General features: G+C 63.2%; 2 protein-coding genes and 1 non-coding gene across 7 annotated transcripts in view; 1 reads left to right on the plus strand and 2 right to left on the minus strand.

Annotated features, from left to right (window-relative positions):
• Window positions 1–3,472, plus strand: part of DENND1A (DENN domain containing 1A) — a 615,092-nt gene extending 611,620 nt beyond the window's left edge. For all 5 annotated transcript variants that reach the window (XM_058302406.2, XM_058302408.2, XM_058302405.2 and 2 more), the window contains one exon: window positions 443–3,472. In XM_058302406.2, coding sequence (XP_058158389.1) covers window positions 443–1,639 — 1,197 coding nt within the window. In that variant the 3' untranslated portion in view covers window positions 1,640–3,472. The remainder of the gene's footprint in view (window positions 1–442) is intronic.
• On the minus strand, window positions 2,713–26,065 carry CRB2 (crumbs cell polarity complex component 2). The gene is made up of 13 exons (XM_058302404.2): window positions 25,896–26,065; window positions 19,265–19,588; window positions 16,788–16,983; window positions 16,464–16,603; window positions 15,885–16,070; window positions 15,575–15,688; window positions 12,583–13,455; window positions 11,975–12,483; window positions 11,247–11,412; window positions 9,525–10,311; window positions 8,561–8,677; window positions 7,882–8,008; window positions 2,713–6,225 (listed from the first exon to the last, which is right to left on the minus strand). The coding sequence occupies exons 1-13, from the start codon at window positions 25,990–25,992 to the stop codon at window positions 6,001–6,003; spliced, it is 3,861 nt and encodes a 1,286-aa protein (XP_058158387.1). The 5' UTR covers window positions 25,993–26,065; the 3' UTR covers window positions 2,713–6,000.
• LOC111765367 (U6 spliceosomal RNA) lies at window positions 10,713–10,816 on the minus strand. Its single transcript, XR_002797742.2, has one exon. It is a non-coding gene; the product is annotated as a U6 spliceosomal RNA (small nuclear RNA).
• Window positions 26,066–26,868: the final 803 nt, after the last annotated feature.

The raw sequence follows: 26,868 nt of genomic DNA on the forward strand, positions 1-26,868 counted from the left end.
CTTGCAGGCAGGAGGGCCGGGACTTGGACCTGCTGCTCCTCCTTGCTCCCCGGCCAGCGTGCTTCGGCTCCCAGCTACAAGGGTGCCCACAAACTTTGAAAAGTTAAGAAGGGCTGAGCCAGTAGATGAAGTTGTTTTCCTAAACCTGCTTGGTAATCACTGGCATAAAAAGACAAGGGCTTTCTCTGGATCCCTTTGCGCTACCCAGTGAGGAAAGCTGGGGCTTGGAGTCCTGGCAGACCTGAGTTCTCTGCTGGGTGACCCGGGGCAAGTCCCCCAACTGCTCTGCATCCCACTTCCCCGTGTGCCCAGGGAGCTGACTGCCCACATGCCAGAGTGCAGCCCGGGTGCCCGCCTGCCACCTGGCACACGGGAGGGGCGTGGGAGTGGGCACACACTTCCTCCCCATGTGGTCACGGCTCCCCTCACTCCCTCCAAACAGAGGCTGGACCTGGGCGGGAGCGAGAGAAGCCACGGGATGCTGGTGGCCTTGAAGCTTGCTCATCCGTACAGCAAGCTCTGGAGCCTGGGCCAGGACGACATGGCCATCCCCAGCAAGCCCCCTGCCGCCTCCCCCGAGAAGCCCTCAGCCCTGCTCGGGAACTCTCTGCCACTGCCCCACTGGCCCCAGAACCGGGACAGCATCCTGAACCCCAGCGACAAGGAGGAGGTGCCCATCCCCGCTCCGGGCAGCATCACCATTCCCCGGCCCCAGGGCAGGAAGACCCCAGAGCTGGGCATCGTGCCCCCACCCCCCACTGCCCGTCCAGCCAAGCTCCAGCCTGCTGGCACTGCACGCGGTGACTTCTCAGAGCGGCCACAGGCCGAGCAGGAAAGGCGAGCTGCCCTTAGCCCAGCCCCGTTCCCAGGGCTTCTCCCCGGGGGTGCCCCTCACGGCCCCACTGAACTGCTCCAGCCGTGCAGCCTGGCCCCGGGGCCTGCAGGCACAGGCAGCGACACCCTGCTGGCCCTCCTGGACCCACTTAACCCAGCCTGGGCGGGCAGTACCCTTCCACCAGGCCCTGCTGCTCCAAATGTAGCCACCCCCTTCACCCCCCAGTTCAGCTTCCCCCCTGCGGGGACTCCCACCCCATTCCCACAGCCATCACTCAACCCCTTTGTCCCATCGGTGCCAGCAGCACTGCCCTCTGTGCCCCTGGTCTCCACCCTGGCTGGGCCTTTCGGCGCGCCTCCCCCTCCTTTGGGGGCAGCCTTTGCACCCAGCCTCCTGCTGTCAAATTCTGGCTTCTGTGCCCCACACAGATCCCAGCCCGGCCTGTCTGCCCTCTCCATGCCCAACCTCTTTGGCCACATGCCCACAGGCGCTCATGCCAGCCCCCTGCAGCCGCTGGGGCCCCCAGCCGTTGCCCCTTCAAGGATCCGAACATTGCCCCTGCCCCGCTCAAGCTCCAGGGCTGCCGAGGCCAAGCAGGGGCTGGCACGGAGGCCTGGAGAGCCCCCGCTTCTTCCTCCCAGGCCCCCCCAGAGCCTGGAGCCAGCACTGCAACCATCGGCGCCTCCTCCAGAGGCCAGAGACCCCTTTGAAGATTTGCTACGGAAAACCAAGCAAGACGTGAGCCCGGCCCCTGCCCCGGGCTCAGTAGAGCAGCTCAGGAAGCAGTGGGAGACATTCGAGTGAGCCGGGGCCCTTGAGGAGTGGGGAAGCAAGTGGAGGCCCAAGTGCCGTGGCTCCCAAGTGAGCAGCCCTCTGCTTCCCCTGCCCATTTCTGCCCAGGTGCGCTGGCGGGGAAGGCCGGGCCCCTCTGCGGCCCGCTCCTCCCCCTCCACTGCCCGTCTCTTAGGTCTGGCCACTGGAGAATGGCACTGGTTCCCGCCCGGGAATCCACCCTGCTGCCACCCCACCCCCACACCCGTCGGGTTTTGCACTAAAGATGCCAGCTGGCCAGTGACTGTCCCAAACCCATCCTTCCCACCATCTTCCCAGAAGCCTGCCTGGAGGAGCCCCTGGCCCCTCAGGCCTCTCCTCCTGAGCCTCTCCTGTCGCAACTGCGTCTGAGCCCACGGACCCCACGTGACAGGCCCACGTGTTGGTGTCACCCTCAGCGTGAGCGCGTCCATGTAAGGCGCAGGCCAGTGGAGGTTCATAGGAAGGGGCCCCCGTCTTGGGCTGGAGGGTCTCCCTGGAGGACACTTCCAAACGCTCTCTAGCAATACGCACACTCATTCTTTCCCCAGTCCTCACTCCAACCCCCAAACTTCGGTTGTGTTGGGCGTGGTAGGGATTTGGCGGCTGAGGGATTCTCGGGATCCCTGGTGATAGCCCAACACGGCCCCACCCAGCCCTGCGGGGGCGCTGGGAGCACCAGCACCTCGGATTTTTAGAAGAAAAATCAAGACGTGTCAAGGTGAGGGCACAGGAGCCGTCAAGCCCTCGTCCAGCTCTGTCACTCCAACATGTGTCCTCCTGGTCTCGTGTCACTGTCAAGGCTGGGGCTCGGCCTCGTCGCTTGGGGCTCTTTGAGCACAGCCGAGCCGCAGGGGCCCAGAGTCCAACCCGAAGGCCACCTTAATGCCACCGACCCATGTGGAAGTGACAGCGGCCAGAGACCCGGGTCAGGAACGGGCAGTAGCACTGAGCCCTTCTCAGGCCCCCGGAGGAGTGGACAGACAGCGTTTCCAGCCCGGAGGCGGAGCCATCCCCTCCCAACTCGCCTCACCTCCCAGCACAGAAATTCCTGAGGCCACCATCACTGAAGTTAAAGTGAAATGTTTTGTTATTGTCTTTCTTTCCCTTTTTCCCTTACTGAATTGATGAATCTTGAAATTGATTTCCATAAACCAAGGTAAAATATGGCCCAACCATTTAGGAAAACAATCATCTGAGACATGCAGGAAATTGAGCATTTTGGCCTGACTCTCATTTCCTATTGTGAGTGGTCAGACAATCTACCCGGGGGTGTCTGGCGGGCCATGGGGACCTCTGGAGGCCCCGTCGCCCTGGGGCGCACCAGCAGTGTCTGCGCAAGGCTGGGAGGCCGCTGCTGCTTCACGTGTGTGAGAAGGAAAGGGCTGGCCCTGAGGGTCTTCTCTGAAGGGGCTGGAGAGCTGAGGCCTGGCACACGGCCCCAGTCTGAGTCAATCACGGCCCCTGGGAGTGACCCGATGGGCAGGTTTTCTCTCCAGGTCTTCTGGGAGTATTCAGTGGCTTCGATGGGCGCAGTGTCGTTCCTGGGCCACGTGGGAACCTCTCAGACCCTCAGGCGTTTCAGCACCAATTCTGGTGCCATCAGGGGACTGGGCACCCACTGGCGAGTCAGAGGCTGAGACCAGAGATGCTGGGAGGTGCCAGGCAAGCAGAGCCCACCCCCACGGATTCCCCGGCTGTGCTGGGGGGCGTGGTGGCGAGCCCTCCCTCACACAAGCACTGTTGTCTCTTCACTTGCTGGACTGAATTTGAAAACCCAAGGATGAATTTTGTGTGTGCATTTAATAAAATCTTCTTGGGAAGAAGGCTGATGGTATGTCTGCGTCACTGAGGAAGCTCTGGAAGGAGGGGTGGCCCCATGTGGGAAGCCTCAAGGGCTGGCCTCGGCCATCCTCACCCCAGTTCTTTAGAGGTGAGGCAGAGGCTCAGAGCAGTTAGACTTGAACCCTGGCCAATGCCAAAGCCTGTCCCAGTCAGGATTCTGAGCTCAGCTCGTCCCCTTCCCCTTGCAGTGGGGGGTGGGACTGTCCAGTAGGCAGCTGGTCACAGGCCTGCTGTGTCCACGGAGTAAGACTGCAGGCCACAGACGGTGTTGAGAGCACCCAGACTTCAGGAGAGAGCAAGTTCAAAGGGATGTCTGGAAATTTGTGCCCAAAGCTCTCCTAATTAGCAAAAGCAGAGCCTCAGAATCTGTACCTCTGCTGGATGTTTGGAGGAGAGATCTGGTTCGAGCACCTAAGGTGGGTGTGAAACACACCTAGTCACACACACAGCCCACCCCAGCCACCCTGGGCCCTGCTGCCCCCTACCTGGGCTGTCCTTTGAAAATGAACCCTTAAGAGCAATAGAGGGGAGGAAGATGTGGGGCCCTACAAAATGGAGCAGTCTAGCCTCTATATGTTGGGGTTCCAAATAAAATGCCTTTTCTTAGGAGTCTACAATTAACACCGGTGGGCCTAAAACCTGACTTAAGTAAACCTAACCAATGGCCCAGCTGCGGTCAAGCTGTTGGTACGAGACGCCTCCTCTGCTTTCCCAGGGGTCATGGGCAGAGTGGCCCACCTCCTGAGCCGAGCCCCTTAACCTAGGTTCAGGGTCCTTCCTGTCCAGCCTCTGCTGACATGCCTGGCCTCAGCAGCTCCCCCCTTAGCCCCCCACCCCCAGATGACCACATGGCTCCTCCCTGAATTTGACTCACAGGCCTCCTGGGGGCTGGCTGAGACCCTGAGGGAGCTAGGTGCTGTCAACCTCCAGTGTGAGAGAATCCCCTGCCCTTGGCACCCAGCTGGCCTGGGAAGCAGGAAGGACGAAAGTGCATGTCTCCAGGTCAAGGGTAAAGAGACACCATGAATCCCGAACACAGCTCAGAGGAGCCAGCGTCATCGGGGTGCCCTGCTGGGGCGGGACTCAGTGGTGGGCAATGGCCAGGGAGGAGACTAGAAGCAAAGCAGCAGCTTCCTCCCCCTGCGTCTGCAGCCTGGAACTGAAGGCAGCAACAGCCCTGACAGAGGCACCCCCAGCGCTCGCTGAGCACCCAGCCTCGGCAGACAGGACGCTGCCTCGGCCTCCTCCCCGCGAGTCCTCCTAACAGCCATCTTCAGAGGCTGTTCTGCAGGTGGGGAGTGGCCTCAACAGGCAGCCTCGAGAGCACGGCGGGTGAGGGACGGCCAGAAGGTAGTTGGGTAGGGTCTTGGGGGGACACTGTCTCCTCCCCAAGCTGAGGGTCAACTCACTCACCCTCATTCCCCTCTGCCTCCTTGCCACAGTCCAGAGGGGTCTTTTACCCACTTGAATTCCCTCAGCCCCGCCCAGGGGCATCAACACTTTCCCGTCTAAAAGGTCAGCCCAGGCCATCCTTCCTGAGTTCTTTCCCCTTTGTCATCCTCGCTGATCACAGTTGATCACGGCGGCTCTGTGAGGTTGGCAGGGGGTGCTTTCCCCATCCACAAACCACAAAACAGGCCTGGGAGAGGGAAGCAGCACGGAGCCCAGAGCACTCCCTGCAGCAAGGTGGGCAAGCTCCAGGCGGACGGGCCCTGCTCCTGCAGGTCTGACGGGGACAGACGCCGGCCGGTGGGGGTCTGGGTTCCCGTGCATGGCTGGCTCTGGCACTGGGCACAGGACTGCTCTGCCTGAAGGAGCATCTGTTCTGGGAACCAGGCGCCCACAAGGCCTGGGGCTGATGGCCGCCCCCTGATTTCTCAGCTGCCTCCAGGGTGGGGCGGCCTCTGGAGCTGGTGAAGACACAAGAGCCGGAGCCATTGTCCTTGGGCAAGACCTGGCCTGGCCTCCTGGAGAACGTGCAGCCTTGGGATGCCAGTTGTCCCTACCACAGGGTCCTGAGGTCGTCCCCAAGGTGTCCTTCTCCATGGGCTAAAGCCCACTACATAGTCACATCACACCCGTAAAGACAGGGCACACCCGCAAGCCCAGAGCACTCCCACTAGTACCTGCAGACCACATCTGCAGACACACCCACCCAGGCAGATGCTCGCACACCTGAGCCCCCCGTGTGCCAGCCCCCGTGGTCCCTACCAGGCACAGCCAGACCCTGACCGGGGCAAAGCTCAGTGGCCAGGTGGAGCTGTCCACAGCCTCCAAGCCCCTCCCTGCTTCCCTGAGGTGGTCCCCTTTTCCACAGGCCACGGTGGGGCAGGGGCAGCCAGCAAAGGGGACACTTCCCCGGTGGGTGTGCTGGGCCTGCAGCGGCTCCCCAGGGCCTAGAGGTGACCAGCCACTTCCTGGTAGGCTCCTGGAAACGGCGTCCTGGGGTCTCCAGGCAGAAATCGCCAGTTGAGGACTTGTCAAGTGCTGAGCCGGCAGTCAGGCCAGGCCTAGATGAGCCTCTCCTCGGGTGGCACCTTGAGGACACTGTCCATCTCCAGCCGGGCCCCAGCCACCTCCTGCTGACTCGGGCTATAGGTTCCCTCCGACTGGCGGCGCTTTCTGGCTGCCAGGATTCCTGAGAGGAGGCCCAGCAGGAGGAGGAGGAGGCAGGCGCAGGCCGCTGGCACCGCCACCTCCAGCAGGGGGAACGGCAGCGGCAGGGGCAGGCCCTTCTGTAAGAGACACAATAATGAGGCCTAAGACCACAGAGGGGAGAGGCCCTTCAAGGGACAGGACTTTCTCCAAGAAAATCAGAGCCAAGAGTAGTCTTCACTGTAAGGTAATGAGCGCCCTGCTCCAGGAGTATGCAAGCAGTAGGGAGAGTGGGAGTGGCTGTCAAAGAGACTACAGAGGAATTCCTGTACGACAAAGTCGTTCTTATTAGAAGTAGAGAAAACAGACATTTATTGAACTCCTAATACAAGCTAAGGGCATGCATGGGATGTCACATAAACCTTACAATGGTCTGGTGAGGCAGAAGTGAGCTCCATGAGGGCAGGAATCGCTCATTTATTTTGAGCACCCAGTCTACCCCAAAGGGCCCAGAGCAGTGCGTGCAGAGTAAGCGCTCAATAGATAGTGGATGAAAAAACAGAGGCTTGGCCCACATTTCCCCAAAGACATAGGACTAGTGAGCTGGCAAGCCAGGACTGGAAACCTCCACCGTCATGCCATGCCCACGCCACCATCCTTCACCCCCCGCTACCAGCCAGAGGCCCTCCCCATCGCCGGGAAGGTAGGTCTCTCTCCCCAGCCCTGCCACCGGCCTCCCTGCTCTGTCTTCTCCTTTCACAATAAATTCACCCAATCTGAGGCCATGGGGATTTACTCCCCACGCCATCCCAGAAGGTGGTCTGATCTTTTAAAGTGTCTCTGGAGACCAGCCCTTAGCACCAGGACCAGGGCAGTGCAGGCAGCAGCAGGAGATGCTCCTGGGCCAGGAGGCTGGGGCAGGGCAGGAGCAGCGGCAGCAGAGCCGGGCTGGGGGCAAGGTCAGAGCCCACCAGGGCTGCCTCCCCTCTGGGTCTGCTCAAAGCCAGACACTGCCCCAGCCCCTCAACAGAAACCAGGCTTTGGAGGCCCCTGAAAACCTTGTCCCAAGTCACAGGCGCCCGGGTGCCTCCATCAGAGGTTTCACAGGCCTGGAATTAGGTTCCAGAATCACAGGCTTCCAGAGCAGCAGTGCATAGACTCGCGACCCCCGCCCTGCACTGAGGCTTGGCAGCCCAGTGTCCCCTGGGTCCAAGTCCTAGCTCCCGTCCCTGGAGAAAGGGCTCCAAGGCTGGAGAGAAAAACTCATCCCAGCCTTGCATGGGCCCTCTCTTGCTGCCATCCCTGGGTGCTTGGGGAAGCTACAAAACCATTTCCTCTTCCTACCAAGGAGGAGGCAGAGGAGGAGAAAGAGGAAGAGAAGGGCGAGGGGGAAGGGGGGGAGGGTTAAGAGGGAGGGGGAGGAAGGGGAGGGAGCCAGAAGCTATAAAAGCTCAACTTGAAAGGAACATTTCCCAGAAGCAGAGGGGACTAAGGGTTTATGGCCCAGCTGCCAGAAGCCTGTGGAGATCAAGGCTCTCCAGGGTGCCCTCCCGTGGCTTCCCCTGCCCTCCTCTACCCGCACCCACTTGGGTTCACTGCCCCCTGGGCCAGTAGGGTCCAGGGCCTACTCAACCCCTTTGTGGGGGTGGGGGTGGGATTCAACACCTCCAGCTGTGCGCTGCCTCCCACCCATCTCAGCCCCTCCTCCCCACCTAAGTCTCCCTGGGAATGGGGGGAAGAGGAGCGGGGGGAGGGGTGCCTGTCAGCAGCCCCCCTCCCCCACTGGCATCACTCACCACCACTTCGCAGAACTGGCCGGAGAAGCTGGCGCTGCAGACACATTCATAGGCGCCCCCAGCCGCCCGGCAGCTGCCCCCGTTCAAGCAGGGGTTGGCCTCGCAGGGGAGGGGGGGGATCTGACACCTGGGGGGAGGGAGGAGAGAAGGTGGCAGCTCAGAAAGCTGCTCCCCCCACAGGTGCCTCCTGTCCCCACCAGCTCTATCTCCCGGACCCCCCTGGGGCATCAAAGCTGAGGCATCCACTGGCCCCAGGCACTGGCCCTGCCTTGCTGGCCCTGCCGGGTGACCAAAGCTGAACGTTGACGTCACTCGCCATCCCCTTCGCCCCAGCATCCGTGACTGAGAATGACTCTCCCATCAAAGTCTGATTCCCACGGTGGACTCCCTCAGCCTGGAGGGGGCCCAGAATCTGCGCTTTTACAGATGGTGGACCTGACGCAGGTGGGCTGAGGACAGGGCTGTAAGAGCAACTACTTCCTAAGAGGTGTCTGCAGAGGGTGGTCTTAGGAGCCCCGGAAGGAAAGAACCCAAGGATAATGGTGACCGTGGGCCCCAGGATAACGACGACAGACAGAGAGGGGAGCAAGGACGGAACCACACCCACGCCCCTGCCCGGGTTGGACAGGATCCAAGGCCCAGCCCTGCCCAGCTCTTCACTGCCAGGCCCCAGGCCCACCTTCGGCCGGCAAAGCCCCCAGGGCAGCTGCAGTTGGCACCCCAGGGCCCAACCTCACATCGGCCTCCGTTGAGGCAGGTGAAGTTCAGGCCGCACTGCTCCGGCAGGACAGGCAACCTGGGAGAAGGCAGAGGCTGGATGAGGAGCAAGACGCTTGGGGCAGCGTCCCCCCCCCACCACTCCCATGCGTCCATCTGGTGCGCCCATCTGTGGAATTCCAAGCCCACCTCCTACAGACCCTGATAGCAGTCATCTGAGTCATCAGAGTCCCAGGAGGGACTGGACACAGGGCCTGGGTCACCCCAGCCCACCCCGACAAGCCCCACAACCCCCAGCCCCTGGGCTCGGAGTCCTCTGAGAAGCAGGGGAAATGCAAGAACTCTCCTCAGAAGCAAAGCTGGGTCCTAAACACAAACTTGGGCCTGACCTTCCTGGGTGGGGGGGGGGGGAGGTTGGGGGTGTCAGGCCACTGCCAAAGAACACTCGTGAGCCTAGCTCCCAAGCCCAGAGGAATGGAGGGCGTGGAGGGCAGCACCCGCGCCCAGCAGGCTGAGGAAGGCCCGGGTTAAAGGCGCTGCCCCTTCCCCAGCCCCAGGGACTTAGCAGGACCATCAGCGCAGGCTTTGGGTAGGCCTCGAGTTTCCTTCCAAGATTAGTACTGCACGCCCCACCTCCCCCCAGAACCATGAAATCCACGTTTAACTGAGCGTCCTGTGTGCCATCTGGCAACCGTCCAGGACCTCCATCCCCATTTCACAGATGAGGGCACAGGGGCTCAGAGAAGGGAAGCAACTTGCCCACAGAACCTGAAAGTGTGCAGTCAGGCTCCACAGAACCCACCGCCCTGGGGCCCTCCCATCCCAGGTCCCGCCTCTGGGCACCCCCACCCCATCTCTGTCCTGGGTATCCAACTGGACCCCCGCGGGCGCAGGCCACCACGCCAGCCCCGCCCCGCCGCCCGCACCTGCAGCGCGGGCCCACGAAGCCGGGCGGACAGCGGCACTCGAAGCGGCCGTCGGGGCGCGCGTGGCAGCGGCCGCGGGAGCAGGGCGCTGAGCGACACGGGTCGGCGCGGGTCTCGCAGCGCGGGCCCTCCCAATCCGGGCCGCAGGCGCAGGAGAAGGCGTCGAAGAGGTCGCGGCAGGCGCCGCCGTGCAGGCAGGGCGTGGGGACACACACGGGCGCGCCGGGGCAGCCGAGGCTCGGAGCCGGCGCCCCGGGCCAAGCTGCGAAGCGCTCTCCGGGGCCAGGCCCCGCGCCGGGCCGCGGGCTCGCCAGGGGCAGCGGGAGGCCGCCGAGAGCCACGCGACCCAGGCAGCCCGTGAAGTTCTCGGCCAGCAGGACAAGCGCGGCCCCCGGGCCGCGCAGGAAGCCCAGGTCGCCCGCCAGGCCGCGCAGCGCCACGGGCGTCGCCGTGTCGTCCAGCCGCAGCAGCCAGCGCGACGCGGCGTCCGCCGGGCGCTCCATGGCCAGGCTTACGCGGTGCCAAGAGCCGTCGGCCACGCGTGGCCCGGGGGCGGGCAGCACGGCGCCGGGCAGGCCGCGGCCGCTGCGCACGCCGGCCTCCAGCGAGCCGTTGAGCACCGCGAGCCAGAGCGCGGCGTGGGCGCCCGCAAAGGCGCGCAGCAGCCCGGCCTCCGCGTCGCGCGTGCGGAAGGAGAGCGAGAGGTCGGCCAGCGCGCGCGCCGCCGACACGGTGCCGCCGCTGAACACGGCGGGCGGGCCCTCGCGGAACGTGGCCTCGGCCACACCTGCGGAGAGAAAGGGAGGACGTCGTGGTGGGGAGCTGACCTCCGGAGGTGAGCCCCTGCCCTGGCCACAGACGCACCACCCTGCCACCAAGCGTATGGGTGTAAGGCCCCGCCCACCCCCCAGTCGTCCAATTCCGAATCTACAGCCCTGGCCCTGCCACCCTGGCCTCCACCCTTTCATGCATTCCCCACTTTCCGAGAACCAGCTTGGGGCCACACGGGGGCGATTCCCATGCCCACCCTGACCCCCACAGGCCAGGCATTAATAAGCCTTGGGCACATCAAACCCCCTTCCCTCCTTGAAAGCCACCCTGTCACCTCGATGAGGCTCACACTGCTGTAGCCAGACACCTTTTTTTTTTTTTTTAAGATTTATTTATTTATTCCCCTCCTTGCTACTTAAAAATATGGAACACTTCACAAATTTTCATGTCATCCTTGCGTAGGGGCCATGCTAATCTCTGTAGCATTCCAATTTTAGTATATGTGCTGCCAAAGTGAGTACCCAGATGCCTTTTTTAAATGCAAATCTGACCAAGTCCCTCTCGTGCCGAAAACCCTTTGGTGGCTCCCCACTGCCCTTGAGATAAAGTCCTCCAAGCTGCCTGAGCTGACATCCAGGGCCCCGCCAACCTCTTCACCCTATTCCCTGCTGTAGCCTCCTCAGTACTTGTGTGTCAGATGTTCTTAGAGATCTCAGGGCCTTTGCATATGCTGTTCCCTTCCCCTCCCTGAAATGTCCTTCCCTTATGCCCTGATCGCTTCTCCGGAAAGGCTTTGTCCCTCTGGAGGCAGGGGCCGGACCACACCGGGCTGGAGCTATAGTCATCCTGGTCCATGGTCCAGCAGTTTGAGCCTTGAGGGCAGGGGCAGAATCCGACCCGGCTTGTGTGCCCAGAGCATGTGAGCTGTGAGCTACCCAGGCACACACTCACAGATGAAGCCATCAGGGACCTCCTCGCAGGTGGCAGGCGGGAGGCAGGGCTGACCGGAGCACCACAGCTGCTGGGCACACGTGGGCCCCGTGAAGTTGGAAGGGCAGGTGCAACGGAAGTCATTCCAGGTGACAAGGCATGTCCCTCCATTGAGACAGGGGTCAGGCTTCGGGAAAATAGGTCAGACGTCAGCTCGGGCCTGGGGCTGGTATCACCCCACCATAACCACCATCACCTACTAAGAGCACCCATTACAGACATATCACCTTCTCACAAACAAGTGGGAAAGAAGTCGCTATCGTCCCCATTTTACAGATAAGGAAACTGAGGTTCAGAGAGTGGAAGCTACTCGCCTGAGTCACTCGAGCAGTAAACAGAGGCAGCAGAGCTCACCACCAGGCCATTCCAATCCCAGTCTCTGTCCCTGAACCTACTCTCTTTCCCATGGGTATCCCTGTCCCTCAAGCAACCCCTGCAGAAAGGCTCGGGCAACTTTTTGCATGGGTCAGGGGTCTGTCTCAGGCCAGAACGGCAGAGGAGGGTGTGGGGACCAGCAGGGAGTAAGGACAGCTGGGCCAGGAAAGAGGCAAAGCAAATCCTGTTCTGCTGCTGTCGAGCAGTGGAGGACCTTAGGCAGGTCACTTGACCTCCTGAGCCTCAGTTTCCTCACCTGAAAAAGCACACGCTAACCCCCAGGGAAGTACTCGCCCCCAGCCCGGGGCACTCACGCTGCACATGTCCTCAGAGACACAGCCCATGGTAAGGTTCCAGGTCTGCCCGCCACCCAGCTGGCTGGGCTCGCTCGAGTTCCCCGGCGGCAGGGGGAAGAAGGGGAGGCGGAGGCCATTGAGTCGCAGGTCCTGGAGGCAGCCACGGAAGGGCCCACCCCAGGGCTGGGCCTCAGCGGGGAGGAGCCGCCCACCCACATGCACCTGCTGCCCCAGGCCCCCAAGCTGGTCCGGCCCGAAGCTAAGCGTCACCAGGTGGCGAAGCCCGTCATCCCAGCGCCCAGGGAACACCTGAGCACGGCTGCCCAGCACCTCGGCCCAGATCTGGCCCTCACTCAGGAACACCGTCAGGCCAGCGGCCGAGCCGTTGGCCAGCTGGAGCAGCAGGCCAGCGGGCTCCCGCGTGCGGAGAAGAAAGGACACGGTGAGGTTGGGGCCGGGCAGCTCGTGGAGCAGGAAGGAGGCAGAGCTCAGGGTGTCCCCCAGACCAAAGGTGGCAGCAGGAACCTCTGCAGGGAGAGAGGGTGCCGGGCATGAGGCCTGAGGGCTGGAGGGAGGGTGTGGCCTCTCCCCTAGGGCCCAGTTGTCCCACCTGGCTCTCTCCTCACCATCATCGCACGTCAGGCCACTGTAGGGCCGGGGGCAGTCGCAGTGGAAGTGAGTCCATAGGTCCGTGCAGGTCCCTCCGTGGGCACAAGGCAGAGGCCGGCAGCGCTCATGGCGCTCGCAGCCCAGGAGGACGTTCTCGCTGAGATCTGCAGGCAGCAGGAGGCGCCCGTCCACGTGCACATCCTGGAGGCAGCCTGCAAAGGTGCGGCCACCTAGCTGGGCGGAGCAGACCCCGGCAGACGGCAGGGGCGTGGGAGCTGTGGGAGCTGGGAGCACCGGTCCCGAGGCCACACAGAGCTGGGCAGGGCAGCTCTCGTGCCACAGCCGCAGTTCCAGGGTCCCTCTGTGGAGTGCCACCTCCACCCGGTGCCAGTGGCCATCACTTAGGGCCAGGCCCGGCAGCCTCAGGACGACCGCAGTAGAGCCGCGGCTCCACAGTGTGGCCTGAAGCATGCCCTCCGCCAGTGCCAGCTCCAAGCTGTCCTGCGGGTCAGTGCGAGTGGCCAAGGCCCCAGCAGGCAAGGTGGTGCGAAACCGTAGTGCCAGACCCAGGGGTCCGCCAGCTGGCACTGACGCCCGCACTGGGCTCCCTGCCACCACCGAGAAGGTGGTATTCTGGCCACAGAAAGGCCCATGTGCCCCAGGCGGACAGCGGCAGACGTAACTGTGGACCCCCAACTCGAAGCGGGGGATGCAGGTTGCAGCTAGTGGGCAGGTGTGGTCCTGGCAGCCGGTGAGCTGCACGGAGCAGTCGTGCCCACCCCAGTCCTCTGGGCACCGGCAGATGTAGCCTGCCACAGTGTCGCTGCAGGTGCCACCGTGGAGGCAGGGCTCCGACAGGCATTCATCCACGTCCTCTTGGCACGTCAAGCCTTCAGGAGAAACCAACAAAGACTCAGCACCCAGGGCAGAGCCACACCCTCCACCCGGAAGATACATAGTGGGCCCTGCCCGTCTCTCCAGCCTCAGTGCTGCTCCCTGCCAACCTTGAACTGCCCACTCCTCCAGGCAGCTCCCGGAAAGCCTTGCTTCCAGGGCTTTGCTCATGCTGTTCCCTCAGCTTGGAATGCTTCATCCTCCCTCACCTTGTCCCTCAAACTCCTACTCATCCTGGAAAGCCCACACTCAAAGGGTCCTTCCCTGGGAGGCTTTCCCTGACACCTAGCCCTACCCCCACTGAGTCACTCCCAACGCCTTGCCCACCCACACTCCCAAGCCTTGGCCCACTCCCAGCAGAGCTCCCCAGAAAGTATCTCTCTGGGGCCTCAGCATGTTCTTGGTGTCCAGCAAAGGGCCTGACACAGCTTTTGTAGGTGACGTGATGAAATGACAGTGAGATTGGGGGCAGGCATATGCCTCTGTGGCCCTCAGAGTAGCCCCTCTGCCCTAGGGTCCCCATGGCGGCCGTGAAGAGGCCCCCTCGTCCTCCCCTCCTAGGAGCTCCCACACCAGGGGCTCAGATCCCAGCCTGGGTCAGGAGGTCACGGCCCAGCCTCAGCTCAGCTGGAGCCTCCACAGAACCACCCAGGCCAGCCCTGCAGCCGTAGCTACCCAGGGAAGCTACCAGAATCTGAAGTCAGCCCAGGGTTCTCCTGGGGGACCCACCAGTGGCCAGCCCCAATCTCCCCCTGCCCAGGCCGCAGGCCTTCATACCTGCCAGGAGCCACAGGCCCCCAAGGAAAGTCCACAGATCCCGCAGCCCCATCGCATTCCCCCACCGACGGGCCAGGAGCGGGCGGGCGCGGAGGCCGGGGGGCAGAGCTCCCGGCCTGGCCCGGCCGCCTCCTTCGGGGCCGGCTCAGGAATGCCAGGCACTGGCCTCCCCCACGCCCAGCACGGCCCAAAGGGAGGGGGGTGGCCTGGACAGCGGCGAGGAGCCCAGCCCCACAGCGGGGTCCCGCTCCCAGCCCCTGCCACCCATCAGGTGAGCTCAGCGTGGGGAGGAGCTGGGGGATGACACCCCCTCTCCAAGCCTCCGCCGCCTCGTTTATGGAGGGGGGTTGAAATCCCGACCTCCCGCGGCTGAAGCAGCATGAGAACACTCCTCAGGGGCAGGGCAGGCGGCCGCGAGCCCCTGTGTGCCCGGCACCCTCCTGGGGCTGGACTGGGGGCACCTCGGCCCACGGGGACAGAGGAGGGGCTCTCAGGGATCCCGCGAGAAGCAGCCGGGGCAGGGGATGCTGAGCGTCAGCCTCTCTCAGGTGGGCGAGGGCGGGAAGCTCAGTGGTCACCCCCTCCTCCCCCCTGGGCAGGGGAGCCTGTGCCCAGGGGACCTGCCAGGGAGGGAGGCAGTGAGCCCGAGCAGGAATGCGGCGGGCCTGGGGGAGGTGTTGCGGGCATTCCAGAGCGGGCACGGGAACTCGGCAAGGGTGTGAGTTCCTTGGGTTCACCAGTGTGCGCGTGGAAGGGTGTCCGTGTGCCTGTGTTGTGCACAAGGCGGGGAGGGCCTTTCTACACCCCTGACCAGGGGACCCCAGCTCCCCAAAGGGCTGACTCACCCTTCTGCAGACACTGCTCTCCAGCGCTCCACCTCCCTCCCCCGTTTTCCTCCTCTGTCCTTGGCCACACTGCCTCTGTCCTCCTCACAGACCCCTCAGCCTCGGCCCATCAGCCCCACCCCAGCTCATCCCCTCCACAGGCACTCAGGCTCAGCATGCACAAGGCTCAACTCACAGTGCTCCGGCCAGCAGTCACCCCAGGCCGAAACTGCCATCATCCTGACACCCCCCACTCCCATGCCAATAAGCGCCCGGGACCTGCAGCATGTCCCTCTTATGTATTCCTCCAGCCCACCGGGCCCCTCCTCTCCCACCTCCAAAGCCCGCGTCCCAGCTCTGGCCTCCCTGCCGACCACCCTGCCAGCCTTCTCCCTGATCTCCCCGTCCTCCGTCTAGCCAGCCTCCACACGTCAGCCAGAGGGAACCTCTTCACACCGTGCGGTGCCAGTGAGCTCTGCCTTGCCCTGCCCAGCGCCCACCCCCACCCCCGCACCTGTGTAGCCATCCGGGCACTGGCACTGGAAGCCATTGGGCAGGTCCTGGCAGCGGCCTCCGTTGAGACAAGGCTGTGAGGCACACTCGTCCACGTCCGTGCCACAGTCCTCCCCTGCAAGAGGCTCAGCTGTGACCCCCTACCCCCTGGGAGCCAGACCGGAGCTGGAAGGGCTCATTTTACAGCGAGGGAGGCTGAAGCCCAGAGAGGCGCTGGCGCAGGCAGGGCGGCACACCCGTGGGAGGGCCAGGGGTCCCTGCTCGTGCACCGCGGACACTGGCGGACCTCCTTCCCCAAAAGGGGGGCTCACCTTCAAAGCCCGGCGGGCAGCGGCACAGGAAACCCGCAGCATGGCGGTAGCTGAAGGCGCCCGGGAAAGCGGCCTGGTTGCCCCCGTAGAGGGCGGGCTCAGAGCGCTGCAGGCACTGGCCCCCGTGCTGGCAGGGGCCCGCCGCACACTCGTCCTCGTCCACCTCGCACCACTCGCCGCGGTAGCCTGGGGGGCACACACGCCAGGTCACAGGGGGCCGGACGATCAGCCCCTCCACGGCCGCCAGGTGAACCCGGGGCCAGGCCGGGACGGCAGCTTAGAGCACTCGCGCCAACAGGGAGGGCGGGACGCCTCGGCCCGGAGGACGCCTGCGGCAGCCACAGCGTATTACTATTATTACTGGTGTCACTGAGCGCTTTGCACGCGCCAGGCCCTGTGCCTGGACGCTCGTCGCGGTCGTGAGGAGCAGGTGCTATTGTCAGCCCTCTTTTGCAGACCAGTTAACTGAGGCTCAGAGAGGTCAAAGTCACAAGCGCACACACCGCTAGGCGCGCTACGGGCTCTGGCCGCACCTGCGCATGCGCACAGCCACACACCTGCCCGCGCCCGCGCGCACACCTGGCCAGCAGAGGCAGCGGAAGCTCCCGAGGCCGTCGAGGCAGGACGCGTTGTGCGCGCAGGGCGCCGAAGCGCACTCCAGGACCTCCTCCTCGCAGCGCGCGCCCTCGTAGCCGGTGTCCGCGCAGTCGCACCGGAACCTGGGGAGGGATCGCGGGGCCCGAGCTGAGAGTGCGTCCGACCCGCCCAGCCGCCCCCCACCACACGCACCCCTCCCAGCCCTCGCCGCGATCCCAGGCGCCCACCGTTCAGCCTCTCCCCCCTCCGGGCACGCGGCCCCCCAACCCGGTCTCCGGACGGACCCCAGCGCGGCCACTCGCTCACCCGTTGACCAGGTCGTGGCACACGCCCCCGTGCGCGCACGGCTGGCTTTGGCACTCGTCGAGGTCCAGCTGGCAGCTGGCGCCCGCGTAGCCCAGCGCGCACACGCAGCGGTAGGAGCCCACACCGTCCAGGCACGAGCCCCCGTGCAGACAGGGCTCCGACGCGCACTCGTCCACCTCGGCCTCGCAGGTCACGCCTGGACGGGGATCAGAGACACGAGGCAGAGATGGACACCCAGAGAGAGGGCGTCAGAGGCCCAGGGAGCCAGGGAGCCAGACAATTACAAGGAGCCAAGGATGAGGCTGCCAAGAGACCAAATTCGTGGATGCCTTCGCAGCAAGTGCTTCTTGAGCCAGGCAGAGGTGGTCGGGTGAAAGCATGGCACATCTCTGCCACCCTGGAGCTCACAACATTGTGGCCCAGGAAGACGGGTGTTTGATTAATAATTACATACGGAAAGACTCACTTTTAATGTGAATAACCTCAGCAAGGGAAAGAACAGAATCTAGGGAAAGCAAGAGCTGGCCCACCTGGGGAACTGGAGAGCCGGGAAGGCTTCTGGGAAGAAGAGCCACGTCAAGGATGAGGGGGCATTCTCTAAGTTGGGACTGGGGACTCTGGCAGCAGCTGGATTCCAGAGAGCTGCCAATTAGAGTCCCGCTTGGGTCGGGGGGCCTGATGTGCTAGGCAGGGGGCTTGGTGGAGAGTCAGGAGCAAAGGGGAGAGTGGAGAAGGTGGAGCAGGGAGGGGAAGGCGTTGGGCTTTGGGGGCCAGGAAACAGAATTTGGGCTCATCCTAAAGGTTTTAGGCAGCTGAGTGATGTGGTCCTTCTACATTTTAGAAGCATGACTCTGGCGGGGGAAGGACCCCAGGACTGAGGAATACCACAGAAGCTCCTGGTGAAGATGCTGGAGTGGGGCAGCCAGTTCATCCTGGTGGTCCCTGCCTGTTTGAGTTTTAAAACGGAAAGCCCCACCTCCCTGGCAAACTGGGTGACAGCGTGATGTGTAGAGATGAAGGGCGAGGGAGACGGTGGAATCTCAGGGCTTGGAGATGTACCACCTGTGTGCATCCCAGGGCCCACGTCAGCCTAGACTCCAGTAGACCCTGCCCCCTTTTAAGTGGGTTTGTTCGTGGGGCTGGGGGTGGGTCAGGGACGCGGCTGGGTCCAGCTGGAACCTGCCCCCCTTCCCAGTGAGCACAAAACGTGGCCCCTCCTCCCAATGGCCCTCCCTCACGCCTCCCACCCCAGCCCCCCTACCCTCCTCTGTGCCAGGCGGAGCCAGGCCCAGGCCGCCTGCAATCTCAGCCTCCCCCGCCCCGAGGAGAGCAATGAGTCACCGCAGACGCAGCCCCCACTCACAGCCACGACCGACCCGCCCAAGAGTGACTCAAAGCTTCTGAGCACCACACATCCGGGGTACACACACCTGCTGACGGCCACACGCATACGTTTCGTATAAACACGTTCACCGAGCGCAGGAGTCCACAGGCACGAGACAGTCCTTCGTGCTGGGAGACATGCTCAGGCCTACAACTCGCACAGACACTGAGACGCGCCGATAAAGAGAAAGATACGTGGAACTGTTGCCAAAATCCAGTCTCTTCAGCGTGCTGAGATCCAGCTCTTCCCGTCATCCCCCTTTCCCTGGGACCCCGTCCTCTAATCTGTCCCATTTGCTCTGGGGTGACATCGTCGCACCCTCTGCCCTCTGAGCAGGATGACCTGAGTTCAGGGCTCAGCTAGAACCAGCGTGTCCACACTGCAGACTCCAGACTACCCTGCCCGCCTCTGCAGCCACAGCCACTTTCCTGACCCTGGGCCTGGAGGGTGGCAGTCGGGATGTTTATGCTTGGAGGGTGCGTGGGACCGGGACAGCTCTATACTCCAGAGGAGGGAACTCACGCTTACTTTGTGCCAGTCGCTTTTCCAAGCGCTTTAATATACATTTTTCCGCTCTGGAGACAGCAGGGCTCCCTGGGGATCTGTCTACATTGCAATTTGAACAAGACCATGAGTGTCTCTGTGCTAGAGCTCTGGGGAATGCCCAGCAGGAGGAAGTCTCCATTACAACCTGAACCCAACCAGTGTTCATGTTCTAGAACCATCAGACGAGCCAGAAGGTGTCTGCATTACAGCTTGACACAGATGCAGAGTGAGTAAATACTGGGAGAGGTTGGGGTAGCTGCACCCTAGTCCTGCCAGAGATGCCCAAGGGGTGTCTCCAGCCCCAGTGCCTGCCTGAGCTCTGCAGAAGGGGCTGAAATAACATTTGTCAAGTGTCTGTCGCACATACATGCTCTCATTCAGAACTGCCAGTATAGCAAGACCAAGAGAATACACCCGTGTATACCCTAGAGTCTCCGGGATGCTTGGGGGCCTCTATTCAGTCTAAACTGGATTCAGAATGCTTATACCGGTAACCTCTGAAGGTATCGACATCACAGAGCTGCTCCTGGGGAGGAGGGGCTGTTACCTGCGTAGCCGAGAGGGCAGTGGCACTCGTAGCGGTCAGCCAGGTTGTGGCAGGTGGCCCCATGGTGGCAGGGCCGGGACGCACACTCATCGATGTCCAGCTCGCAGCGTGGACCCTGGAAACCGGGCACACAGTAGCAGCGGAAGCCGAGGGAATCTGGGCCCTGGGGCACACACAGAGCACCGTGCTGGCATGGCTGGGGGGCACAGCCCCAGGACTCCGTGGGCCCACAGGTGTAGCCACCACTCTCTGTAGCCTGGCATTCTGTCCCTGGAGCGCATGGGCCTGAGGCGCAGGCACCCGGGGGCTCCGAAGGCAGCACTCCTGTAGAAAGAGGAAACTGGCAGGTCAGGCTAGGCAGGGGCAGGGGCCTTCCCACACTCTCAGGCCCACCCCGAGACCCCAGAGCCGGAAAGCAGCTCGGGTCTGTCTGCAGGCAGGAGTGTGGAGGGAGGGCCGGGGGCCTCCGAGCCGGGCCCCAGCAGGCTGGACTCCTCGCCGCCCGGAATTGGGAAGGGCTTTAGGGGTGCCCGCGTTGCAGACTGAAATAGGACCGGGGATGCCTGGGACCCTGGCTGGCCTGCAGGTGCTCATACCCCTGTGTGCGAGCTTCCCCTCCACCGGCTCATCCAACCCCCGCAGCGCCCCTTGGAGGCCCGTTTTACAAGAGAGCAAATGGAGGCTCCGAGAACGGAAGTGGACTCTTGCCTGAGGTCACACAGGCTTCAAGGTCTGTCTGGGTCATTTCAGTCCCACCAGGGAGGAAGGCTCCTCTTGGGTTCACCGTCTGCAGGGCCTGCTCCCTCCCAGGGGGCCCAGGAAGGGGGAGGTCAGCCTAAAGGGGGGAGGCTCCTCCCAACGCCCTCCACCTCTCCTGCGGGGGCGGCGGGGTCTGGTAACTCCATCCCTGTGTGAAACTGGAGATGGACCCGCTCTCTGGAGGATGGACGGAGGACTTCAAAGGCTCAGCCTCTGCCCCCCACCCTCCTCTGCCTCCGTCCCTGCGGAGCTCCCTCTGCGACAGGGTCACTGACACGGGAGGGGTGGGGGCTGGTTTGCGAGCCCAGAGAGACAGCTTCCCTCCCCTCCCCTTTCTAGCTCCCCAAGGGCCTCATCAAGGTAACGCCAGGGTGAAAACTCAGGCTTTGGAGTAACACAGCACGGCATTCAAATCCCAGCTCAGGAGAGGACCAGCGAGGACGCCTCGAGCACGGCATTTCTCCTTTCTGAGCCTCCCAGTCGGAAAAGGGGGGTGAGAAGAGCTCAAGCCTCCTAGTGCAGGATTCAAAGCCTCGCGTCCCACTTCAAGTTCCTGTGGCTGTAGGATGGCAAGTTAAGTGGGCTGTCGCTGTTAATGGGGGGAGGGGGGACCAAGAGCTGGAGGCCCCCCCCACCTGGAGCACGGAGAGGTGCACCTCCCCCACCCAGGTTGTCATCCAGACACTAACCAGACCCCGGAACAGCTCCAGGCCCTGCACCCTGCCCTCCCCCGCTCTGGTGAAGACCCCCAGATAAGGCCGGGCCGCCTGGCGGGCGTCATTTGCATTCCACCAGGCAGGGCTGTCCATCGGCCTGACCCCCACTCTTCCTAGCCAGGCCACAGCAGGATGGGGACAATGAGCCAGGCGGACACTGACAGACCCAGGGACAGACCTGGCTTTCTAATAAACTCCCCTCCCACTCCCCAGGTGCCCCAAGCATCCGGTGTAGCTCAGCCTGGGCTCACTCTTCCCAGATTCCACGCTGGGTGGCCTTCCTGCACTATTGGGCCAAGGTGACTCACTAGGGCTCTGGGTCCAGCCCACAATGCCCCCCCCCCAGCTCGTGCCATCCACCCCCTGCCCCCTTTCCCAGGAGGGGGTATCTGCTCCTCTCAAAGAGGCTTCTGGGCGGCACCTTTCTTTTTCCCACCCCCCACCACTGTGGCTGAGCAATTAAGAGTGAGTCCTCCAGGGCTAGACACTCCCGGGGTCAGTGTCCGGCAGCAGCCGTGGCCAATGGGGTAGGAGGGTGAGGACTCAGGTTTGGGCAGGTGGCAGCCCTGGGTTGTCCCCAGAGTGCTGGCAGTGACCCCTCGAGGGGCTGCTATGAGGAGTCACCGACGCGAGGCCTGTAAAGTGCTCGCGCACAGCCAGCTCCCAGCGGCAGCAGAGGACGTGAATTACTGCCGAGATGAGGCTGGTCCCTCCCTGGCCCGGCCCGAGCCCGCTCAGGACAGAGCTGTAGCCTCCGCGGCTGTGTGGGAGGAGAGCGGTGATCATAGCTGCCCTTGGAAGGGCCCCGAGTCACAGGAGCACCATTTAATCTGCATAGTGTGCTGCCCCTCATCCGTGCTGGCCCAGGGACCCCTGCCCCAATCTGGAGCTTTGTTGGCAGTTTAGAGCCACCTGTTTTAGGGGAGACAGAGACCTGCCTGGAGAGACAGTGCCTGGGGAAGGGAGGGTGTCTTAATCACCATCTGCCTACCCTCAAGGGTCCTCCCAGGACCTGGGAACAGATGGCCTGTGACCTTAAATGACAGAGCCACAAAGGGGGAGTGAGCTGCCCATCCAGCGAGGTGAGCAACAGCTCCCAGAAGCCTGCACGTGGGGAAGAGTCACCTTTCTGTGTCATCTCAATGACTGCTTACGTTTACCTTAGAGGTGGACAGTGGGGGGCTGAAGTCCAAACCCAGGTCCTGTGGCTCCGGGGCTCCCAGATGGCCTGGGGCTTGTGTTACAAGCCCACACCAGCCCTAGAGATTCCAGCCCCTCCGCCCAGGGCCCCCAGCGCCCGAGAAGCTGCAGGGCCACGCACTCCCCAGGGGATTCCTTTGCACTTTGCGGTGAGGCCACTGCTGACCTTGGGTTTTCAGCCTCCCAGAAGTGAGCCCAGGAGGCTGGACCGGCCCGGGACGGAGAGCAGAAGCCAGGGGGTGGGGCAGGGGGCGAGGTTGGGGGGGCGGCTGGAGAGGGGAGGGGTTGTTTCCGGGGCCAGGCTGAGGGGTGGGGCCTGTTGCCAGGGCGACGAGGGGCCTGTGCTTATCTTTGCAAATCCCTCCTGACCTCTTGCGCGGTCAAGCCGACCTGGCAGGGGAGGGATTAACAGACACACGGCCCTCTCTGCGACCCACCGCCCAGCCCCGGGGCAGTGGGCAGGGCCAGAGGGACTTCAGAGCCCCAGCCCCTCCTCCACGGCCGGGAAGGGAACTTCATCGCTGGAAAGATTGCCGTACCCTGACATCAGCCGTTTACTGAGACCAAGGGCTCAGGGCATGTGTGATTACATTACATTAAAAGAGCTGGGTGCTGTTAGGAAATATTCTGGTTTTCTGACTCAGAGAGGACAAGTTTGCCTCAAAAAAACAAGAATCAGATCGTCTCTGGATTTCAGAAAGGTCCACATCTCCCAAGGCATGAAATTCCCTCTTTACAAACGCTAAATTACTGCCCGTGTATTTTCATTTCAGTACATTCCAGCCCAGCCTCACCCAGGCACTGGGAAAAGTCTCTAAAGGTTTCCAGGAGCGAAGCTTTCCCCATCCACCCCACACCCGCTGGTAGCAGTCCTACTGTGCCTCAGGCCTCACTCAGTGCTCAGTAACTCTTCCTTTACGTGCGCGTGTAACAGGCCTAGGTTTCCCTCCCAGCAGGTGATGAGAAATGTTTTACTGAGGGTGGACTTGGGGAAGCTTCTTGTCTGGACAAAGCGAGAAGGGAGGCTATTCTAAGAAGCCATCTTCAGCTCTCGTGGGTAGGGGAGCTTCTAACAGAAAAAAAAATGTTGGCCCAACATCACCAGGCCCCAAGGTAGTGCTGAGTAAAGGCTGAAGTACAGCACACAGGGCTCACGAGCACTGCCTCAGTCATCAGGAGAGAGCTGAATTACTCTAGGAAGGCAGGGAGCCGGGATACCTTCTCAGGGAAATGTTCACCCCCTGAGGTTAAAAGGCGTCCTTTTGAGAACAATAATCACAACCACAGCTGTCAGGCGCTGCGTGTCCAGCCTGTGCCTGGCACCGGCGCAGGCTCAAGATGCTGGGGCCGTGGAGGTACCTCCCAGAGCAAGGGCAAGGCGGAGCAGGTGGGGTTCCGGTCCTGCCTCCAGAGCAGACCACTTTTAACTATTTCATTATTAGTGAGCGTCCATTTAAAGTTTCCTTTAAAACTGGGGATTCCATGCTAACACCTAAGCTGGGGAGCCACCACACTTTCTAGCCCAGTTCTTGTCCTCAGAGTGAAGCAGGTTCCTTCCCGGTTTACAAAGATACAGAAAAGAGATGTGACTTTACATAGGCCAGGACCACCATCATCTTGCCAAGTCCTGGCCCTGCCATAGACTAGCTCTGTGACTCTGGGCAAGATGCTGACCCTCTCTGGGCCTCGTTTTCCCCCTCTGTCCACTGAAAGTCTCAGAGCCCACCTCACAGGGTGCTGTGAGAATTAAATTTGATGATGTCACTCAAGCAACACAGTGTCTGACCTGTTGTGGCTGATGTTATTATTTATTCATTCATCAACAAATCTTTCCTTGGGGCGAACACCATCCAGGAGGATGCTGAGGTTCAGTCCGCTGCGGGTGTCTCCTCCACTCGCTCCGCAGGCCCCCGCCCAGCTCTGGCTGGAGGAGGGGCAGGCCTGGAGACTGCACTCGCTGCCCTTTGTCTGCCAAGCTCCCTGGGTGTGCGGGCTGCAGGCGGGGGGAGGCCGCGGGGGCCTAATGTGCCCCATTGTCCTCCAAGATGCTTGGTCCTCTCCATAGCAACCGGCTGGGCCTTTGTGGCAGAGCAGGCCCAGGGTGGAGGGGCCCAGCTCAGGGGCTGGCAGGGGTGGGCAGCAGAGCCAGGAGTCCAGGGCCTCTGGGGTGGAAACTGGCTTTCGAGCGACAGTCCCTGGCCGCCGTGTCATTCTGGCCCTCCTCCTCCTTGTCTACTGGCACCCAGAACTGCTCATGCCCACAAAGCCCCCATCCCAGCTTTTGGGGATCCCCAGGGAGGGGGCTCCCTGTGCAGAAATCACAGGGGAAAGGCTGCCCCCGGCAACCCCAGCGGGGTTGTGTGTGGGTTAGGGTGTACATCAGCGTCCATTCCCTTCTTCACCAACGGCCTGTTTTGTGTTTACCTCAACGTCCATGTGGCTGTGAATCACACGTGTCGACATGAGCACAATGTGTGTGCGTGCCTATGTTATGTTTTTGCAGGGGAGTGTGTGTGTTCATGTGTGGGTCTGTGTGTGCCTGTGGACACCTGTGCATGTGTGCCCTCGTGCAGGTGGGTGTTTGTGCACAGTGCACTTGTGCATGTGTGTGCATTGCAGGGCAGAGAACCAGCACCAGATCCACAGACCAGGAGTTCCTGCGCCCCCCCCCCCAGCAGACAGCAGGCCTCCAGCTCCTCTCACGAGCCCCAGATTCGCCTAGGAGCCCACCTCATAAGCCCCTTCCCTCCCTGCACCTCAGTTTCCTCCACTGCAAAATGGGGTCCTCATCCCCCTCACTTCTCTGCTGCGAGGAGTAAGGAGATGAAGGCTTTTTGAGCGCAGGCCCCGTGAGAAGACAGAGGGAGGCCCCATTAGGAGCCTGAGAGGATTGATCCCGCATCCTGGAGACTGTGGGGCTCTGGGCGGGGGGGGCCTCTCCCAACCACGCCGAGCCCAGGCCAGCCAGCCTACTTGGCTCCCTCATGCAGCCAGCGGCGGGGGTGGGGCGGGGGACTTCCCAGGCCTGGCCCTGTAGCCATAGTGACCAAGACAAAGCGTCTCCCCAGACCCCCCAGGAGAAATTCCAGGCCCCGCATGGGAGTCCACTTGGACAAAAGCAAAATCTGCCTGGCAAACAGGAGTCTGCTTTGGGAAGCCCTTTCGACTCAGTCCAGGAATGCCGGGGAGGGATCAGGAGAGGACACATACGTGTGACCAAGTCCCCAGTCACCCGGCAGGGGCCCCAGAGCATTTTCACCCCCTGCCCCCTCCCCACGCCCGGCGCAGGCAGCGCTGACTTGCACTTGGAGAGGGCGCAGGCGGGCGCGGGCTTCCCCGGGGCTCCTTTCCCCGTCCCCACGCAGCCCACTGGGCTGGGGTCTGCAGCCCCCTCGCCCCATGTCCCCCGTGTCTTACGTGTCTAGAGCAATGGCACCGTTCGAGCCACTTGACTTACTCCCCACAGCTCAGACGCAGTGCGCCACTCCCACAGCACTCGCCCTGGGACAGCGCCTCCTCCCTCCCAAGTTTACACACCCACAGCCTGCACCCCACAACCCAGCACCCGGCTCAGAACGGACCTGAGACGAGGCTCAAGCAACCCGCAACTCCCCAAAGTCCACTCTCCCACCCAGAGCTCCCCGCCCCAACACCCCGCTGCCCTCACGGTTCACGGCACACCCGCTCCCCGACACAGGCGCGCCCCTTCACCCAAGTCCGCTCCCACGCTCGCAGCCAGCCCCTGCCCCCCGAAACCGCTCCACACAAAGCAGCCCCCAAGGCCCACAACACACTCCCCTCCGTGGAGTCCCAGTGAGTTCCAGGGGCCGCAGCAGCGCACCCGTCCGCACCCCGCAGCTCCCGCCCGGCCTGGCACCCACGTGGGCCAGCCCGCCCTCGGCCCCGGAGCCAAGGCCCCCAGGCCCCCTGCCCCCAAGGCTTGGGCCCCAACTCACCCGCCAGGAGGGGGGCCGGGGCGGGGGCGCAGAGCAGCAGCAGCAGGAGGGGGGCGGGGGTCCTGGGGTCCCGGGCCCCGGGCCTCGCGGGCGCCATGGCAGCCGCGCTGCGCTCGCCGCGGTGGGGACGGGCGGCCGCGCGGGCTCCGCGCCCTCCTCTCCCTCCAAGCAGCACTAACGCGGTGGACAGAGGCCCGGCCCGCCGCCCGCCGCCGCCCGCGCCGCCCCCGCCGCCCCCGCCAGGCCCCCCCGGGCTGCTCCCCCCCCCGCCCAGCACGGGCGGGGCCCAGAGGAGGGGTCTGGCCCGCCCCTCCTGCCTGCCCTCCGCCCCGCGTCCCCCCGCGCTGCCGGCGGCCCCGGCTCTCGGCGCCCACCCTCCTCCCTCCCGGCCCCGCGCTCCTCCCGACCCCCGCGCGGCGCCGCCTCGGCCTCCTCTGGGAAACGTCTGTTCTGCGGAGCCGTCGGGGTGATGCCGCAGCCTCAGTCACCCGCACCCCGCAGGGCCCCCACATCTTGTGCTCCAAGTCGAGCCTCCCTCCCAAGCCCTGGCCCGGGGGACAGCAGCTTCCCCCGGCTCCTCCCGCTCGGCCTGTCCCTGTCCTGGACCCGCTCGGCAGCTGCTCCGCCTCCTCCCACCCCGCTCCTCTCAGGGCTCCCCGCCGCGCTCACGGAGCAGCACCCCCAAAGCCCTGCAGCCTGACATCCTCCTCACTGCCCACGTTCAGCCACCCGCTCCTGGCAGCACCTCCTCAATCGCCCCCTCGGGCCCGGCCCTGCCCGCCGCCCGCCACCCCTTGCCTGGACGACCGCCTGCCTGCCCCTCGCCGCCCTTCTCCCTGCCTTTGCCTCTTGAACCCTTTCTCCACGCAAGGACCTAAAATCCACCCCGCACGGTATCACTCTCCAGCTGAAGTCCCAGCCACGTAGCGCCCTTCCCGCCACTGCCCTCAGGACCAGGTCGAGGCACCTTGGC

The sequence above is a fragment of the Dasypus novemcinctus genome, chromosome 8 (assembly GCF_030445035.2).
Source record: "Dasypus novemcinctus isolate mDasNov1 chromosome 8, mDasNov1.1.hap2, whole genome shotgun sequence".
Classification (NCBI taxonomy): Eukaryota; Metazoa; Chordata; class Mammalia; order Cingulata; family Dasypodidae; genus Dasypus; species Dasypus novemcinctus.

What these genes read in the sequence shown, in the direction of transcription:
- CRB2 (XM_058302404.2), bottom strand. Translation starts at nt 25,992, where the DNA reads ATGGCGCCCGCGAGGCCCGGGGCCCGGGACCCCAGGACCCCCGCCCCC. An exon ending in CCCGGCCCCCCTCCTGGCGG is followed by an intron (nt 19,589 to 25,895) that starts GTGAGTTGGGGC and finishes CTCTTTCTACAG; the next exon opens with GAGTGCTGCCTTCGGAGCCC. An exon ending in GCCAGTTCTGCGAAGTGGTG is followed by an intron (nt 6,226 to 7,881) that starts GTGAGTGATGCC and finishes TGTCTCTTACAG; the next exon opens with AAGGGCCTGCCCCTGCCGCT.